The sequence below is a fragment of the Cervus canadensis genome, chromosome 11 (genome assembly GCF_019320065.1).
Source record: "Cervus canadensis isolate Bull #8, Minnesota chromosome 11, ASM1932006v1, whole genome shotgun sequence".
NCBI lineage: Eukaryota > Metazoa > Chordata > Mammalia > Artiodactyla > Cervidae > Cervus > Cervus canadensis.
The window spans coordinates 56,873,752-56,893,078 of NC_057396.1; the positions used below are offsets into that span (position 1 = coordinate 56,873,752).

General features: G+C 35.6%; 1 protein-coding gene across 1 annotated transcript in view; it reads right to left on the reverse strand.

Moving 5' to 3' along the window:
- Positions 1 to 19,327, reverse strand: part of DCDC1 (doublecortin domain containing 1) — a 449,122-nt gene that overhangs the window by 422,277 nt on the left and 7,518 nt on the right. The window contains exon 2 of the mRNA XM_043481537.1: positions 1,849 to 2,153. Within this exon, the coding sequence (XP_043337472.1) occupies positions 1,849 to 2,000 (152 nt within the window). The 5' untranslated portion in view covers positions 2,001 to 2,153. The remainder of the gene's footprint in view (positions 1 to 1,848; positions 2,154 to 19,327) is intronic.

The following is a 19,327-nucleotide window of genomic DNA, read 5'->3' on the forward strand; positions in this document are numbered from 1 at the left end:
CTTCATTTTCTAGGTATATCATATTCAAAGTTGATGGTAACAGACAATGGTGAAAGAAAAGAAGTTAGGATCCAAACAAAGAAATAGAAGTACAACGAAACAAACTATAAAAAACAGGTGGTAAGAAAAGTGTAATATGAAAAACAAAGACTGGCATATGAAAAGGAAAAGGGCAAGTAAAACAAAAGTTAGAGACTCAGACAAAGAACAGAAAGAAACTGAATAAATAAAATTACAAGCTGTATAAAAGATATCATAAAAGACAGAAAAAAAAGTAAACCTATTACTATTTTGGAAAGGAAACTTAGTAAAAGTAAATTCTAAAGGCAATTTAAAAATGTGCAAACACACATTAGCATTGGCAGTTGTATAAAGGACTACTTAAAAATCCTATTTAGAAATTTTTTTCTGTTGTCTTATAGGGAGGAATACTATCATGAGAAAATTATGTCTCTACAATATAACCACTGGGTAATGATTTCCTATAAATGATCTAGCCATGTAGCTAGCACACTGTGTCAGTGATCTCATACACTGCTAACATGCACTCATACCTTAGAGGAATAGGGCAAAACAAAGGTTAGCTGAAAATCTGTATTTCACTTTCACCTAAAAACTTAGTGACATATTAAAAAAAAAACAATCAAACTCTTCAAAGATATAAATAGGAGCTATCATGTCTAAGGAGATTAACACAATCCCTAATTTAAGAATACTTTTTCAATATTTTTATAATCTACATTTCCTTTTAAACATAAAAACTATGGCATCACATTTAGCCAGACAACAGTTTATCAATAACTGACAGATACTTTTTTGTTCTTTCACTTTCTTTTTTCTTTTTTTAATATTTATTTATTTGGCTGCACCAGGTCTTATTTATGGTGGGACCTTTTTTTTCCCTAACTTGCAGCAAGTGGGATCTAGTTCCCTGACCAGGGATTGAACTCAAGCCCCTTGCACTGGGAGCATGGAGTCTTAGCTGCTGGACTACCAGGAAAGTCTCTGTTCTTTTACTTTCTAATTGAGAAAAAAACACAGGAAAAATAACTCTGTCTCCTCTGCTTTATATTTCTGAGAAGTGTGGTAGAGTATAGTAGTTAAGAGTTTTATCTGTGGAGTTAGAACTATCTGGGTTCAAACTTTACCTTCTCTACTTACCCTGGTGGCTCAGACTGGAAAGAATCTGCCTGCAATGAGGGAGACCTGGGTCCAATCCCTGAGTCAGGAAGACCCCGTGGAGAAGGAAATGGCAACCCACTCCAGTATTCCTGCCTGGAGAATCCCATGAACAGAGGAGCCTGGCAGGCTACAGTCCATGGGGTTGCAAAGAATCAGACAGGACTGAGCAACTAACACACTTTCTTTACCTACCAGCACTGTGATATTAATTAACCTCTCTAGGTCTTTGTTCCCTCATATGTAAAATGGAGATGACTAAAACACTGTCTGCCTTACATTCCTCTCAAAGTTGTTTTGAGAACTAAATAAATGTAATACAGGTTAAGCACTTAGCATGGTGACTGGCAAATAGCAAATACTGCCCCTTGCCATTACTGTTATCATCACTATCCTACCTGTCCAAGTCAGGCTCTAGGAATAATTTATGTTTATTGAGTCATCTATCTTTTTTATTCCCATAAAATAGAAAAAAAAATGGAAGGGTTCTAACCTAGGCAACAACCTTGGCAGCCCATCACATCTCCAAATTTTTACTGATACAGTCTTTACTAAATACTGAGAATTTACATAAAAGAGCTAACCTTTTAAAGCACTTTTATCTCCATCAGAATTGTTTAAGTTGCTGAAATAATGAATAATAAAAAAGTTTAAGTTGCTGCTTCTTACCTTGGTAAGGCACTTGAAATGTATTTGTAAGTTGACTGAATGGTATCCCCATTGAAGGTGTCTTCAGGATTGCTTTGCTGTGGTATGTCTGTGACTTTAGTCAAGGGTGATAAAGGAGACTGAGAAAGGAGCACTTTGTGGTCTTCTGTCATTTTCAGCTCAAACTGAGGAAGAATGTCATTTAATTTAAAATGTAAAATCCTCCTGGATTATTAATTGAGGCTGGGCACTAATCACAATTTACTTCCCATCATGTAGTGGTTGCTAAATGTGAAATCTCATTAGAAATGAGCAGAGATGAGACCCTAAAGGAAGACAAAAATATGAATTTAAGTCTTTGATAAGTACAATACTATTTAAGAAAAAATGATAAAAATGATATCAAGGCTGTATATCGTCACCCCGCTTATTTAACTTATATGCAGAGTACACCATGAGAAATGCTGGGCTGGAAGAAGCACAAGCTGGAATCAAGATTTCCAGGAGAAATATCAATAACCTCAAATATGCACATGACACCACCCTTATGACAGAAAATGAAGAGGAACTAAAGAGCCTCTTGATGAAAGTGAAAGAGGAGAGTGAAAAAGTTGGCTTAAAGCTCAACATTCAGAAAACTAAGATCATGGTCCCATCACTTCATGGCAAATAGATGGGGAAACAGTGTAAACAGTGGCTGATTTTATTTTGAGGGGCTCCACAATCACTGCAGATGGTGACTGCAGCCATGAAATTAAAAGACGCTTACTCCTTGAAAGGAAAGTTATGACCAACCTAGACAGTGTATTAAAAAGCAGAGACATTACTTTGCCAACAAAAGTCCATCTAGTCAAGGCTATGGTTTTTCCAGTATCATGTATGGATGTGAGAGTTGGACTATAAAGAAAGCTGAGTGCAGAAGAATTGATGCTTTTGAACTGCGGTGTTGGAGAAGACTCTTGAGAGACCCTTGGATGGCAAGGAGATCCAACCAGTCCATGCTAAAGGAGATCAGTCTTGGGTGTTCATTAGAAGGACTGATGTTGAAGCTGAAGCTCCAATACTTTGGCCACCTGATGAGAAGAGCTGACTCATTTGAAAAGACCCTGATGCTGGGAAAGATTGAGGGCAGGAGGAGAAGGGGATGACAGAGGATGAGATGGTTGGATGGCATCACTGACTCAATGGACATGCTGCTGCTGCTGTTGTTAAGTCGCTTCAGTCATGTCTGACTCCGTGTGACCCCACAGACGGCAGCCCAGCAGGCTCCTCTGCCCCTGGGATTCTCCAGGCAAGAATACTGGAGTGGGTTGCCATTTCCTTCTCTAACGCCTGTATACATGCTAAGTTGCTTCAGTTGTGTCCAACTCTGTGCGATCCCATGGACAGCAGCCCACCAAGCTCCTCTGTCCATGGAATTCTCTAGGCAAGAGCACTGGAGTGGGTTGCCATTTCCTTCTCCACAATGGACATGAGTTGGGGTAAACTCTGGGAGTTGGTGATGGACAGGGGAGCCTGGTGTGCTGTGGTTCATTGGGTCGCAAAGAGTCAGACACGCCTGAGCAACTGAACTGAACTGAACACATTGCTAATTACACAAACAACATGAGGCATATGTTATTGAAAAGTACACCACAATGCCTTTTTTGTTTTTGCCTTTTCTCTTTCCTTTTTTGGAAGCTACCTTCCTGTTGATTCTGTTGGGAATTATGTGGCCATGCTTTCCTAGAAGTGAGTGTGTCCAAGGCTAGACAATCAAAGTACCTTCCCCAGACACAGGGGTTGCTAAGTCAGAGTTTAGATGGAAAAAATTAAGTAGTACTCTGTTTTCTAGGATTGCTAGTTTTAAGAACAATGTAAACTTCCACCACTGAGAACGAAGCAAAAACAGTTGAAAGAAAAAATGAGAGATATTCTTATGATTAGAAAGTAAATCACCTTGCAGAATGAAATCTCCTGAGTATTCTGGTGTGTTTATTACATAAACCAATTATTTTTTTAAAAATTGCACTGAACTACTCAAAAATACCTCTTAAAATATAGCAATAATTTTCTTTTATTTAGTAAATGGGAATATTACAATCTCAATCTTTACCAAAAGAGGTAATCATTTTAGTGATGTTTATAGTTTCTTTTTTTCATGTGAAACACTTTCTAGATGCTTTTAGGTGTAAAGAGTTATATAAGTGTGAAATCACTACCATTATTAAGTGCAAAATTTCTTTTATAATATTACTGTAAAAACAGTGTCATCCTCACTAAAAGTAGAATGTTTTAACTGGTTAAGTAGAATATGCAGACTATAAGAGGTTTTTAGATAAGATTACAGCACATTACTAATTAAATGAGAACAAATTGTTAATTAGAAATTAAAGAAAAATGTGTTAATTTTAATTTTACTGACATGAAGTACTATGGCATTTTAGCAGAGTACAGAAAAAGGTACTACTTTATGTTTTGTTAACACATGTAGAGTTTATTCACTGATACACTGAAAAAAACATTATTTTTCTTTACTTCCCATCCATTAACAATTTTACATGAACAGAAGTTCTCCTCTCATATGCCTAGATCTGCTCTTCCACTGTTTTTCTTTTTTTTTTTAAGCACTGAAAATCACAGTGGTCACAAGCCTGGGCACTGGAGCCACAGTGTCTGGGTTTCCCTTCCTGCTGCCCACTTACTGGGTGTGACACTCTGGACAAGTCATGTAAGCTCTCTGTGCATCAGTTCCATCGTCTGTAAAACGGGGTTAAGAACAGTAGCCACTTCACACAGTCAGTGCGTTTGGCACACAGTAGGTTCCAAGTGTCAGCTGTTAAAGGGGAGAGGCTTGACAGTCTTCAAGTCAGGGCTCTGAGTACCAATAACTAACCGTACAGAGACTTTCCAAGGGGCATGCAAGTGTGAAGAGTTTCAAGCAAACCAATTTCCAGATCTTTGGCCTCCATATATATGCTTTCCTAAAATGTATATATATATATGGAAAACCAAATACTTTTGCTATATAACTAAAATTAACACAGTATTGTAGATTAACTATACTTCAGTAAAAAAAAGAAATTGAGTGGAAATAAGTTTAAGGAGAAATAAGAAAGATATAACAGCTGTTGAAGAAGAGCTTTTTAATATTTTTACTCTCTTAAAATCCCAGGAGCATTCAGGCCATGAACATGTGACATCCTGTCATGTTAGAAAACAAGGAAGCTATCAAAGCCAAGTGGGTCATGCCAAAAGGAGATGGGAACCAACTTGAAGGGAATTCCATGGGGCAAAGATGGGGCACTCTGAACACTGAACAAAAAAAAAGGAAAAGATCAGGACTTCCCTGGTGGTCCAGTGGTTAAGACCGCAGGCTTCCACTGCAGGGGGCGCAGGTTCAGCCTCTGGTTTAGAGAGCTAGGATCCCACATGCCACGTGGCTTTTACTTCAATCAAGTAAAAGATTGAAACATTAAATGTATAAAAATCCATCATTACATATTAGTACTAAAATAAAGTTTTATAACTTTATTGTTTCATCATTCACCTTTGTTGCTTGCTAGGGCACCAATTTATTATTCTGAAAAATAATAAATATACTTTTCCTGGTTTCCTAAAGGGCTTCCCTGGAGGTTCATATGGTAAAGAACCTGCCTGCAATGCAGGAGACCCAGATTCGATCCCTAGGTCAGAAAGATCCCCTGAAGAAGGGAATAGCAGCTACCCACTCCAGTATTCTTGCCTGGAGAATTCCATGGACAGAAGAGCCTGGCAGGCTGCAATACATGGGATTTCCTACAATGGGCTATAATTCTGGATAACCAACTAGATGATGAGAGAAAATTCTTCCTCAATAGTTAATACATGTAGATGGAATAAAAGAATTAGCAAATCATCATATTGCAAACCATAATGAAATAGTGGGTCCACATAATGTTTGTCCAGGTAATGTTTGTCATTATTAGATAAAGAGTGATAGGAAATTTATAATAGATGAATCTGACTGATATCACCTATGCCACTGAAACATATTAATGTGTCATTAAAGTAAAACAACCAGAAATTGTTTCTCCTTATGTGAGTTCAGTGAGATTATAAATACAGGAAAATCTATAAGGCATTCATTCATGCTACAAACACTGAATGTAATCAAGTTTTTAGATCTAACTTCTAGTTTGTGAGAAATAGGGGAGGGTAGAGAGACATGTTAAATGATATCGCAGAGAGAATAAGAGGAGGGGGAAAATGTTACAAAAGAAAAGAGACATAGGAATTGTATCAGCCAAATGCAATGCATAAACCTTGTTTAGATCCTGATTTGAACAAACCAACTTTAATAAGACAGACATTTTTGAGGCAACTGGTGATATCTGAACACAAACTGGATACTATTGGCATTAAGGTTAATTATTTTATTGGATATGGATAAAAGGTATTGTTATAATAAATATCTGTTAGAGACACAAACCAAACTGTTTTTAAATAAAGTATTATTCAGGTTTGCTCTAAAATACTGTAAGAAGAAAAGTGAAGGAAAGTATAGATAAGAATGGCAGATGTTAATGGCTGTTTATGTTGGATAAAGAATGCATGGGAGTTTACTATTTTTCCTTTTGTGTTTGAAAATGTTCATAAAATGTTTCTTAAAAACCATATGGAACTTATATTTTATTGGATATGTTTAAAAGACCAATGTAATAGTTTTATTTTAAAATGTTTAAATTTTAAATTTTAAAATGTCAGCATTCATAGTACCCCCAAAATTACATCTTTTCCAACTATTTAAGCTTATAATGGGAAATTTTAAATTTCAACTTAAAATGTGCATGGGAATATATAAGCAAAACTATTTAAAGGTCACTATTAGAGCCACTGAGTACCTCTGACTTCAGCTTTGAGCAAGGAGAGAATGTAACTAGGACAGAGCTGACACAGACAACCTCCTACTCTTCTTCCCAGGTAAACTGGGATCTGCTCAGTGTTCCTGGGTTTGCTTAGGAAGCACCCATTCCAGAGGCGAGAGACTGGTCCTTTTAATTCCTTCATTGTGGACAAAGTGCTTATGATTGCCATAGAATCACCAAAACGTAACACTTCTTTCACAGCTTGTTATTAGTCCCTCAGCCAGATAGTGATGATCAGATGCATTTGCTTAAAATCTCAGACTGTGAGAGAGGATCACTGAAGTCCAAAGTGAAGAGTACTGCCAAGTGGAAAATTATCTTGATGTAAGGGTAGCTGCTGAACACATTACCAAGAAAGCTAACCCAGAGGGCTCACAGACCAAATTAAAATGCTCTATTCACACAATTCACTAAAAAAAACTTAAAACATACAGTGATAAGCAAGGGGAAAGAAAGCAGCAAAGTCAACATACTTAAGATACGGTATGAGTGCCACGGTCACACTGTCCAAATCTTGCGCTCTCTGCCCACATCAGCCTTCCCCATGATGGTGTGCTACGGAAACCAGAGCTGGGATTTGAGCCAGGGGCTCAGACAGAAGGTACCAAAGAATAATGGGAGAGACACAGAGGCAGCTGTGCCTGGTCAAAGCTATAGCTTGTGAATTAACTTTGTGAGGAGCTACAGGTTTTATTTGTATTTCTTGGGCATAGATCTTTGGGCCAAAATGGGACCATATTGGATGTTATCAGTAGGTGGTCAGTTTAGGGATGACACAGCAATCAGCCCTGAATTGGCAAGGTCATGGCTTAGTCTGCCTCTCTGTTGAATAAAACTTGTCTATTCTATCATATATGTCATTTAGTCTCTTTATCTTGGCACATTTTATAGGTTACTAACTTGATTACTATGTAACATTTAGCACATCTTCTGAATTCTGCCTCTCTTTCATAAACTACTGATTTATACATATCTATAATTTTTTGGCATGCATGCAAGATCTTAGTTCCCAACCAGGGATTGAACCATGTACCCTGCAGTGGAAGCGAGGATTCTTAACCACAAGACCACCAGGGAAGTCTCACATATCTATACTTACTACAGTCTGTGAATGTCATCTGTACTTCATAAGCTATTAGCTTACTACCTATCTATATTCAGCATTTCTTCTGTTTCATTGTATCATTTTTTAAATCTTATACAGCTGAACTGAATATTCAAACTCACATTATATGGTGCCTTCTATAATAGCAGGCTAGATATACTAGGAGCAGTGAAAGAAAGACACAAGAAAACAAGAAAAGACAAGAAATGTAGAAGTGCCATCATCTTAAAAGGCTGTAGGTGCAATTAGAGCATGGTTGCAAGATACAAGGTTAATATACAAAAGTTAATTGCAAACAAATAGAATTTGAAATTAGAAACATTTGCCCACTACTCAAAAAAAAAATGAAATACTGAGGTATAAATCTAACAAAATATGTACAAGATCTATATGAGGAAAACTAAAAAAGTCCAGAAATAGACCCACATAAAGTTTGACAAAGGAGAACAATGGCACAAAGATAGTCTTTTCAACTAATGGTACTGGAACAGTGGTGCACACACAGGCAAAAAAAATAAGAGAAAGAGAGAGAAAGTGAGAGAGAATCTAAACACAGACCTCATGCCCTTCACATAAATTAGCTCAAAATGAATCACAAAACTAAATGTAAAACACAGAACTATAACACTCTTAGAAGATAACACAGAAGATAACCTAGATGACCTTGGGTATGTCAATGACTTCTTAGATACAACACCAAGGCATGATCCATGAAAGAAATAACCAATCCACTGGATTTCATTAAAATTAAAAACTTCTGCTCTGTGAAAGACAAAAGAGAATGAGAAGACAAGTCACAGGCTGGGAGAAAATATTTGCAACAAACATGTCTGATAAATGAATATCATCCAAAATTTACAAAGAACTCTTAGAACTCAACAATAAGAAAACAAACAGCCTGCTTTTAAGATGGGCCAAAGACCTTAACAGAAATCTGACCAAAGAAGACATACAGATGGCAAATAAGCACATGACAAGGTGCTTCACATTATATATCTGCAGGCAAATACAAATTAAAATGACACTGAGATACCACTACACACCTATTAGAATGGCCAAAATCCTGTGAAGCAACAGGAACTCTCATTCACTGTTGGGAATGCAAAATAGTACAGCTACACTGGAAGAGCTGGGTGGTTTCTTACAAAACTAAACACACTCTTACCAAAGACTCAGAAATCATGCTTCTTGATATTTATCTAAATAATGTGAAAACTTATGTCCACACCAAAATCTGAACTTGGATGTTTATAGCAGCTTTCTTCATAACTGCCAAAACTTTGAAGCAACCAAGATGTCCTTCAGTAGATGAATAGATAAGCAAACTATGTTCTATCTAGGTAATGAAATATTATTCAGCACTAAAAAAAAAGAAACCAAAATGAGCTATAATGCCATGAAAAGATACAGAGGGATCTTAAATGAGTATTCAAGTGAAAGAAGCCAATATTAAAAGTCTATGCACCATATGATTCCAACTACTGACATTCTGAAAATATCAAATAGCAAAACTGTGGAGATCTTAAAAAATACCAGTAATTGCCAGGGGTCGGGGTTGTGGTGATAGAAATGAATATATAGAACATGAGATTTCTATGAAAAATACTCTGTATAATACCATAATTGACAGATACATGTCATTATACATTTCTCTAAATCATAAAATTGAACATCATGAATGAACCCTAATGTAAACTATAGACTCTTAATGATTATGAAATGTCAATGTAGGTTTATCAATTGTAATAAATGTACCACAACACTCTGCTGGTGGATATTTATAAAGGAGGAGGCTATGTACATGTCAGGGGTAGGGATTACGTGATAAATCTCTGTACCTTTCCCTCAATTTTGCTGTAATCTTAAACTGCTCTAAAAGAATAAGTCCAGTTTTTAGAGGAGACTTCAGAAGGTCATTGTTCTGCAGTTTCCAGCACAGAGAACTAGTACATATTTGATGGGAGAAGACTCAGGTAGCTACTAAAGACTGGTCCTAAGTAACACATATTTGGAAATCCTTAGGCAGACTTTTTGGCCATATCGCTCCAAGTCAGTATGTATCTATCTGTTGAGGAGTAATGTACTATTCCAGCAGTGATGTATCATGTTTCTTGCTCTCTGATTTGGCCATACTGATTTAACTGCCGTTCAGTTCAGTTCAGTCACTCAGTCAGTGTCCAATTCTTTGCGACCCCATGGACTGCAGCATGCCAGGCTTTTCAGTCCATCACCACCTCCCAGAGCTTGCTCAAACTCATGTCCATCAAGTTGGTGATGCCATCCAACCATCTCATCCTCTGTCATCCCCTTCTCCTCCTGCCTTCAATCTTTCCCAGAAATCAGGGTCTTTTCTAAGAAGTCAGTTCTTTGCATCAGGTAGCCAAAGTATCAGAGTTTCAGTTTCAGCATCACTCCTTCCAAAGAATATTTAGGACTGATTTCCTTTAAGATGGACTGGGTTGGATCTCCTTGCAGTCCAAGGGACTCTCAAGAGTCTTCTCCAACACCACAGTTCAAAAGCACCAATTTTTCGGTACTCAGTTTTCTTTTTAGCCCAACTCTCACATCCATACATCACTACTGGAAAAACCATAGCTTTGACTAGACAGACCTTTGTCAGCAAAGAATGTCTCTGCTTTTTAATAAGCTGTCTAGATTTGTTATAGTTCTTCTTCCAAGGAGCAAGTGCCTTTTAATTTCATGGCTGCAGTCACCATCTGCAGTGATTTTGGAGCCCAAGAAAATAGTCTCTCACTGTTTCCATTGTTTCCCCATCTGTTTGCCATGAAGTGATGGGACCAGATGCTATGATCTTCGTTTTTTGAATGCTGAGTGTTAAGCCAGCTTTTTCACTCTCCCCTTTCATCAAGAGGTTCTCTAGTTTCTTTTTCACTTTCTCCCTTAAGGTGGTGTCACCTGTGTATTTTAGGTTACTGATATTTCTCCCAGCAATCTTGATTCCAGCTTGTGCTTCATCCAGCCCAGCATTTTACATGATGTACTCTGCATATAAATTAAATAAGCAAGGTGACAATATACAGCCTTGATATACTCCTTTCCCAACTTGGAACCAGTCTGTTGTTCCATGTCTGGTTCTAACTGTTGCTTCTTGACCTGCTTACAGATTTCTCAGGAGGCAGGTAATGTGGTCTGGTATTCCCATCTCTAAGAATTTTGCAGTTTCTTGTGATCCACACAGTCAAAGGCTTTGGCGTAGTCAATAAAGCGGATGTTTTTCTGAAACTCTCTTGCCTTTTCTATGATCTAATGGCTGTTGGCAATTTGATCTCTGGATCCTCTGCCTTTTCTAAATCCAGCTTGAACATCTGGAAGTTCTTGGTTCACATACTGTTGAAGTCTGGCTTGGAGAATTTTGAGCATTACTTTGCTAGTGTGTGAGATGAGGCTAGTTGCCATTAGCCTCCTTCCAAAGCTGAAACAGTGTCTCCAAACCACAGTAGAAGCCATTATATCCTGCTGTTGCACCCTCAGATCTATAAGGTATTATCAACATAGATAATGACCTTGGTTCAGGAGATCATGTAAGTTGCTGCTACATTCAAGCTTATAGGAGACATCTGGAAGGCCACCCTTTTAGATACCTCATTTGATCACTGCAGATGGTGACCACAACTATGAAATTAAAAGACGCTTGCTCCTTGGAAGAAAAGCTATGACCAACCTAGACAGCATATTAAAAAGCAGAGACATTACTTTGCCAACAAAAGTCCGTCTAGTCAAAGCTATGGTTTTTCCAGTAGTCATGCATGGATGTGAGAGTTGGACTATAAGGAAAGCTGAGCACCGAAGAATTGATGCTTTTGAACTGTGGTGTTGGAGAAGACCTTTCAGAGTCCCTCGGACTGCAAGGAGATCCAACCAGTCCATGCTAAAGGAAATCAGTCCTGAATATTCATTGCAAGGACTAATGCTTAAGCTGAAACTCCAATACTTTGGCCACCTGATGCAAAGAACTGACTTCTTAGAAAAGACCCTGATTTCTGGGAAAGATTGAAGGCAGGAGGAAAAGGGGATGACAGAGCATGAGATGGCTGGATGGCATCACTGACTCAATGGACATGAGTTTGAGCAAGCTCCAGGACTTAGTGATGGACAGGGAAGCCTGGCGTACTGCAGTCCATGGGGTCGCAAAAGAGTTGGACATGACTGAGAGACTGAACTGAACTGAACACTATCAGAACTATGGTTAGCAGAGCAGTTCTTCTCAATTCTTATCACATTATTATCACTCATTGCTATGATAAATAAAATGTAAACAAGGTATCTTGGTGGCCCTCCAAATGTGTTTTCCCTAAAGCTACTTTTCTAATTCCTGATCCCATCATCTATTCATTCAATCATCAAATATTTGTTAAGCACCAACTGTTTCCAGAGTTAAAAAAAAAAAAAAAAAGACAATGAATTCAGTGTTGAATGAGACAATATTGTTCCTTCACTAGCTGAATTTTTATTATAATGTATGTACTCAATTTTAATTAACTTTTCTTATTAAAAACAACTTGAATGATGATAACTGTAGTTGTTACAGAAATCCCCACATTAAGACTGGAAAGAGGAGTATAGAAATAAAATTCCTTACAATCTCCTACCCTTGGAGTTAGCCACCATTATAACTTTTCAGTATTTGTTTTCTGATTTTTGTCAACGACTTTACGGAGATATAGACTTCTCTTTAAACAAAAGTGTGACTATACTAAAACCAGTTCATATACAGCTATGTTCACCTAATGAGAATATTCCGATGTTATTAAATATTTGTTGAGAACATGATATTTTAATTATTTAATATCTTAGCTGGTTGTTCCAAATACTTCCTACTGCAAATAAAGCTCTGATTTTTGCTCACATATTGACCGTGCAACTGAATAGCTCCTTATGACGCTGTGGAAGTTAACTTTCCAGATTAAAGCAGCTGGACGATTTTAAAGCTGCTGATGTGTATCTCCAAGGCGAACTGCTTTTTAGAGTTTCTACCAATTTCTAAAACTGGAGAAATATATATGAAAGCCAATCTAACAGCACTCATTACTGGAATAAAATATTATTTCTTAGCCTTACCAATTTAAGAATAATTTTCTAACTGGTAGTGAAAATTTAATTTAATAAATACCATCATATAGAGTTTTCATCAGATCATTACCCACGGAGGAATATTGGAATAATCAGTGAGATTTTATGGACCTGGAGGGTGTTATGTGTAGTGAAATAAGTCAGGCAAAGAAAGACAAATACTGTATGTTACCACTTGTATGTCAAATCTAAAATATAAAACAAATGAATGGATATAACAAAACAGAAAGAGACTCACAGATACAGAGAACAAACTAGTGTTACCAATGGGGAGATGGAAGGGATTTGGGATAAGATAGGGACAGGGAAAAAACTACTGTGTATAAAATAAATAAGCTACAAGGATATATTGTATGGCACAGGGCCCATAACCAATATTTTCTAATAACTCTAAATGAAGTATCATCTATAAAAATTTTGAATCACTATGTCATACACTTAAAACTGACATAATGTTATAAGTCATCCCTACCTCAAATAAATATTAAATAAATACCATTATTTAAATTTTTTATGGTACCAATACTCAAGGAGAAATACCAAGGGATAATCAGTGAGATTTTATGAACTACAAATTATTTTAATTCTACTTAGGAAACTATTTAATTAAAAGAAGAAATTCCTGAAATATAGGATATATGTTAAACTTTCAGATATTTTAAAGATAACTGAGTTCAAAATATCTAATTAGCCCAATGCCCCCTTTCCCATATACTTATGATAACATATCCAATTATCTTGAAAAAGGCAATTAAAATTACTATTAATAATCTTAATGCTAGGACATGTTATAATTCATTTGATAATTACATTTCCCACAAAGATACCGTCAACATAAACTGTGAAGCTGCAGATCCATCCTATTTACAAGGATCAGAGACAGTATGCTCACTATTCTGTTGTACTTAAATGTTGTATTGCAGTTTTTCTTAACAGGTAATACGTGACATGAAACATGTCTCATTTTATGTTTCATAATTTCCATTCTGATGTTTAACATTAAGAAATTATATTTATGTATCACACATGTCAGAAAACAATTTAAATAATTAAAGCAAGAAAAATAATAGCAACCGTGCCTTTCAAGTACAAAATATAAATCTTTTATTCATAGATAAAGAACCATCTGTGATCAGAAGTGCCAACTATTCACATTTTCTGATTCATATAGCTAGCATTAAGTATTTTTGTCTGTATTCATGTTTTATATTTTCAGAAATTAGGTGTGAATCAAAATAGTTACAAAAATAAGAAAAAAATCAAGAGACTACCTTTCAAGATTGACTCATAAGTTCTGAAAATTCATTATTTATATTCTTCACTCTGATTTTTATAACAAGGAAAAGAAAAATGTAATTGTTTTGATTTCAAAAACATACTAAGGAAAAGGTACTATTTAAGCTGGGCTGAAGTTTACACTATTTATTGCTATTTTTCTTAAAAAATATGCACTAGAATAAATATTTTTCTAAACACCAAAGTAAATACAATACATGGTTCTGGCATATTTATTTTTTTGAAAAGGCACGCTGAATCTTAGACAACATAAATACTAGGCAGTGTGGTGGTTGCCATAGTAACAAGTAAATAGGAGCATAAAAATACATGCAGTTTTTCAAATGTATACACTTTTTTTCATAAATATGCACATTTTATAGGAAAAGAATTCAACCTTTGCTTTAGCTCCCTGTTTAGAGAGATAAACACCTAATTCTTTAGAAATGAAAGATTATCACATAGAATGCAGCAGGCTCAAAAAATGCTTTTGAATGCTATATGGGAAGTCTTAAGGTTTGTAAGTCAATGTTCCAAAATGAAGGCAGGAAAAAAACTCCTTTCCTTTCTATGTTACTTTAACAGTTCTTTAGGTAAGGATAAAACTACATAAACTTCTTTACCTCCCAAGCATGAAATTTCCTTTTATTTTACATAACTTTATTATTCACATGCATTAAATGGAGCACTTGACCATGGAAAACTGAAAGCCCAGTTGATCACAAAGAAACTTCAAAAGTTAATGCTAACCTATGAGCTACTACTTGAACAAATGACTTGAAAATCTTTGTGCCTGAGTGCTAAATTGGGATTTAAGAAGTTCTTTTCTTTCTTAGTTTTCTCCTTTTATTAAAATACCATTTCTGGTTTACAGGTACCATAGAAGACACAGGAGTATATTGATTTTGTGTTCTGGATTTTATACTTCCAGTTTAAGAGTGATAGGATACATTTTCTAGAGCCAGAGAGAGAAGTGGTTCTAAAAACCATCATGTGAAGTTTGGAATCTACTGCAAGGTTTGGTAAACCAACCAAAACAGAACAGGAAAGCTGCTCAACCCCGTGGGAAACAAATCCTTCAAATCTGATTACATAAATTTGTACTTCCAATTTGTTTCAATAACAACTATTATGGAACATTCTCTTGGAAAATTTACAAAATTTAAAAGATCACCTTCTAGGCAGGGTGCCAAATATGAGGTTAACACAAGGGTTCACCTGTGCTGACACCTTGATAAAGAAATAATAGACTATAATGAACTAGTCTGCAAGAGTAACTTCCTCATCACACATATGCATGATAAAATTTACTCTTATTAAAGAGAAATCTGTTTCCTGGGGAGAGAGTAAATTTAAACTCTAATTCATTCAAGGAATGAATTAAAATATTATAGGAATAGAATAGGTGAGATGAATGATATAACTACTGCAAAGGGAAGAAAGGATATATTATCTTTTTATTTCTCTTCCCTCTCAATCCTTTTAACTATTTCTGCTTTCACCACCTTAAAGTGATGGGAACATGTCCTTAGATTGGAAAAGAGAGAACACACCTATCTTTAAAACAAGGGGAAATGATTTTGGTAATTAGACAGCTTAGTTTAACCTGGAAACATGCAATAATAAACTAAACAATTAGTAACACCTAGAAGGGCATGAGATATTAGAAAACAACCAGTGCAGTGTCTGAAAAGTCAAATATGCCAGATAAACTTAATATCATTTTCTGATAGACTGGCAGGTCACATTATCAAGTAATAAGTAAATAGTGTAATCTATTTAAGTGTTGTAAGCCTTTTTAGTCTATTCTCTAATCTAGTGCAGGGGTAAATGGCTTAGGAAGAAAATAATTCAAATATTGTCTTTAAAGCTAAGCCAATAGATGTTGACATATCTCCTCTCTCTTGAGGGCCTATTTCAGGACTGAGTCAAGGTCTTTTCTAATGACTAGGCAGGAACCTTGGCCTTCTTTATGTTTTAGCTCCATCAAATCGCTGAAATCTCTGAAATTAAATAAAAAGAAATTTTTTCCTTAGTTCTCTTTCCAACTTGCTGACCTTTCATTTCCCTAGGGAATTAAATGACTTGTTGCTTCAGTTAAGTGACATTGTATTGGTGTGCCTGCGTGCTAAGTCATTTTGTGCACGCGTGCATGCTAAGTCGCTTCAGTTACGTCCTACTCTTTGTGACCCTATGGACTATAGCCCACCAGGCTCCTCTGTCCATGAGATTCTCCAGGCAAAAATATTGGATTGGTTGCCCTGCTCTCCTCCAGGGGATCTTTCCAATGCCAGGGATCGAACCCACATCTCTTACCATCTCCTGCACTGGCAGGCGGGTTTGTTACCATCAGCACCAGCTGGGAAGCCTGTTGTACTGATACAAGGTATAAACCCATTTTAGACATTTTGAGAGGGAAGTGGGGATGCTTTGCAAATGACTGAAAAGGATCCTCTATGACTAAATGATAAGTAACATTTATCACAACATAAGTGGTGTTTAAATATAAATAAAAACACTTGGAACTTGAAAAGTGTGAAGAATAGCTGTTATTTGGTTAGAAAGGGAGACTGTAAAGAAGATAGTGTATGGGGAAATGAACCAGGTTTGCAAGGAGCACGGTAACTACAGAAGATACAGCTATTTATGATTTACAGTTTAGGGCTATTTGTTTCCTCAGCTGTTAATTTGCTTGCAATGCTGTGGTTTGACAGCCCAGCTTCCTATAAACTCATATACATCTTGCTATTCTGTGTCACAGTAAAAATATGTAAAATTTCTAAACTAATTCTTCTATAGAAAGAAAGGGAGACTTTGGCCAAAAGTCAAGTAAGTAAGTATGTTGGTTGGCAGTATGTGAGAAGTGGAAAGAGAAGGAGAATTGGCTGGGCTATACAAAGGATCAACTTAACATGTGAACTAAGAGGAGATAAAGAATATCAGCAAAAAGGAGTTGAGGGCAATGGGAATTACCACTCTGATTCCATAAAATGTACTAGTTGGGCCTGCTCTGTAGAATAAAATCTGGGAGGGCATCAGACACAAATGATAACACAGTTGAAAAGCTTAGCCAGTAAAAATATTAAATTGGGCTACCAAACAATAGGGTCTCAATGCTTTTTACTGATAATTTGCTTTTATCATCCTGATATCTGACTTTTCCCTGAGTGAACATGTAATGAGTTTCAGATGACTCTCCTCAACTTTCCAGAACACAAAAAGTTCATCTGTGAAGATCTGCTGGTTTAATTTCATATATATAAAATTGAATATAAAGTAAGGAGAATAATTCCTAAGCAGCATGCAAAAAGCCAGTTTTCACTGACTTATAGTCACATTATCATGTGGATTATGATCTTCATAAATAAAAATGGATCCAGGATGGCATGCTTCTCTGAGAGATGATATGCCACAGAGCAATCCATAGCAAAAGGTCCAAAAGACAAGACTGAAGCAAGATATGGCTTTACTAGGGTAATTCAGCTCTATTCATTAAGTACATATTGATTATCAGCTAATACCTATAATTAGAGATATCAAAATATAACTTACTTTGGTATATTGTTCCAAATACACTTCTAAACATGTCAAATGCTTTATGCCTATCAATTCTTCCTATACCAAACACTATTATCTAGTTTCTGGACCAAATTTTGCTACCTCTCAAGGCTGAGAACCAAGTAACAATACACTTGAGTCTTGATGACTGGCTTAGCCTCATCTCCCTGAAGCAAGAAACTGAGGAAACAGGATATATAGTGGACTAAGACTAAAAGAACTGTTCCAGAGGATTCAGAAACATCTTTTACAGCTGGTTACTCTTTCTTATCTTACTTATTTTGCAGGATCACTTGACTTTAAGCTCAGACTAATATAAGATCTAATTCTAAGTATATATTTTTTGTAATGATATATCTGTATATCAACAAAATTCACTATTTCATTTTCTAAATCAGTTCTTAAAATTCTGAACTTAAATACATATATGTCTATTGTACTATGAAATAATTTTTTCTTTTCTTGTACTGAAAAGTTATTTTAGTTACCACAAATGTAGCTATAAACTGAAGAGAATTAATTTAATATTCATAGACACTAACACTGCAGATCAGAATTTACACTACAGACAAAGATTTAAAAGAAGTCATATAGTCTTTCAAATTAATATATCTGTCTTTCTCTTATGCTCCCGCTTCACCTGCAGCACATCAGACAAGGTAATAATTTATGATAATCATATGAAAATATACAATTAATATTCATCACCTCTCATTCCTCATCACTTTAGATGATCAGTAATGCAGAGTGAAAATGCTGTCAGATTTCTAATTGCTTTGTAATGGGCTTGAAACAGGGAAATCATTAAAGGCAAACAATCTGTCATTTGTCTGTTACTTTAACTATCTATCACACAAAAAAACTCATTAAAGAAATTGCTAATGAGCAACAAAAGACTATACTCATGCCATGTCTACAGTTGATTAAAAAGTAATACTATGAGTTGCTTAAAATATTTTAAAAATATGATTTTTTTGTGGAAATTCATCAGAAAACATCTATTCTTCAGTATATTTTTTAAGCTATGTGGTTTCATTATTTTGGCATCTAATCCATCATTGCAGAAATCCCTTTAGCATGTAAGAGTTGTTTTTCATCACTCTCTAAATAATTAAAATGAATGGCTGAAAGAAGTTGAAATGCTAAATGCGTTTATTGTTAGTAAACTGACACAAGTAATAAAACTAGTTCTACAGTAATCCTGAGGCTAAGGGAAGAATCTATTTTAAAATTTGTTTTTTACCTTCGTATCTCTGTGGATTTGAACTGTTGAAGTTGCAAAGCCTCACTCATCTTAAATATACCTATCATTACACAAAATTACATTCAACTATTGAAAGTGAGTATATAAACATTAAAGTCTGCATAATAACATTATCTATTTTGAAAATTTAAAACATAGTACCAACACTAAAATGTTTCATAATATTATTTCAAATAATTTTGGAGGGGAAAACAAATCATTCCTTTAAATGAGTATATCAAATTTTACATGGTCCCTTTCAATATGAGGTACTTTAGTATTAAAAAAAAATCAACAATAATGACACTAATCTAGTTTTAAAAACAAACAGAAAATGCAGAA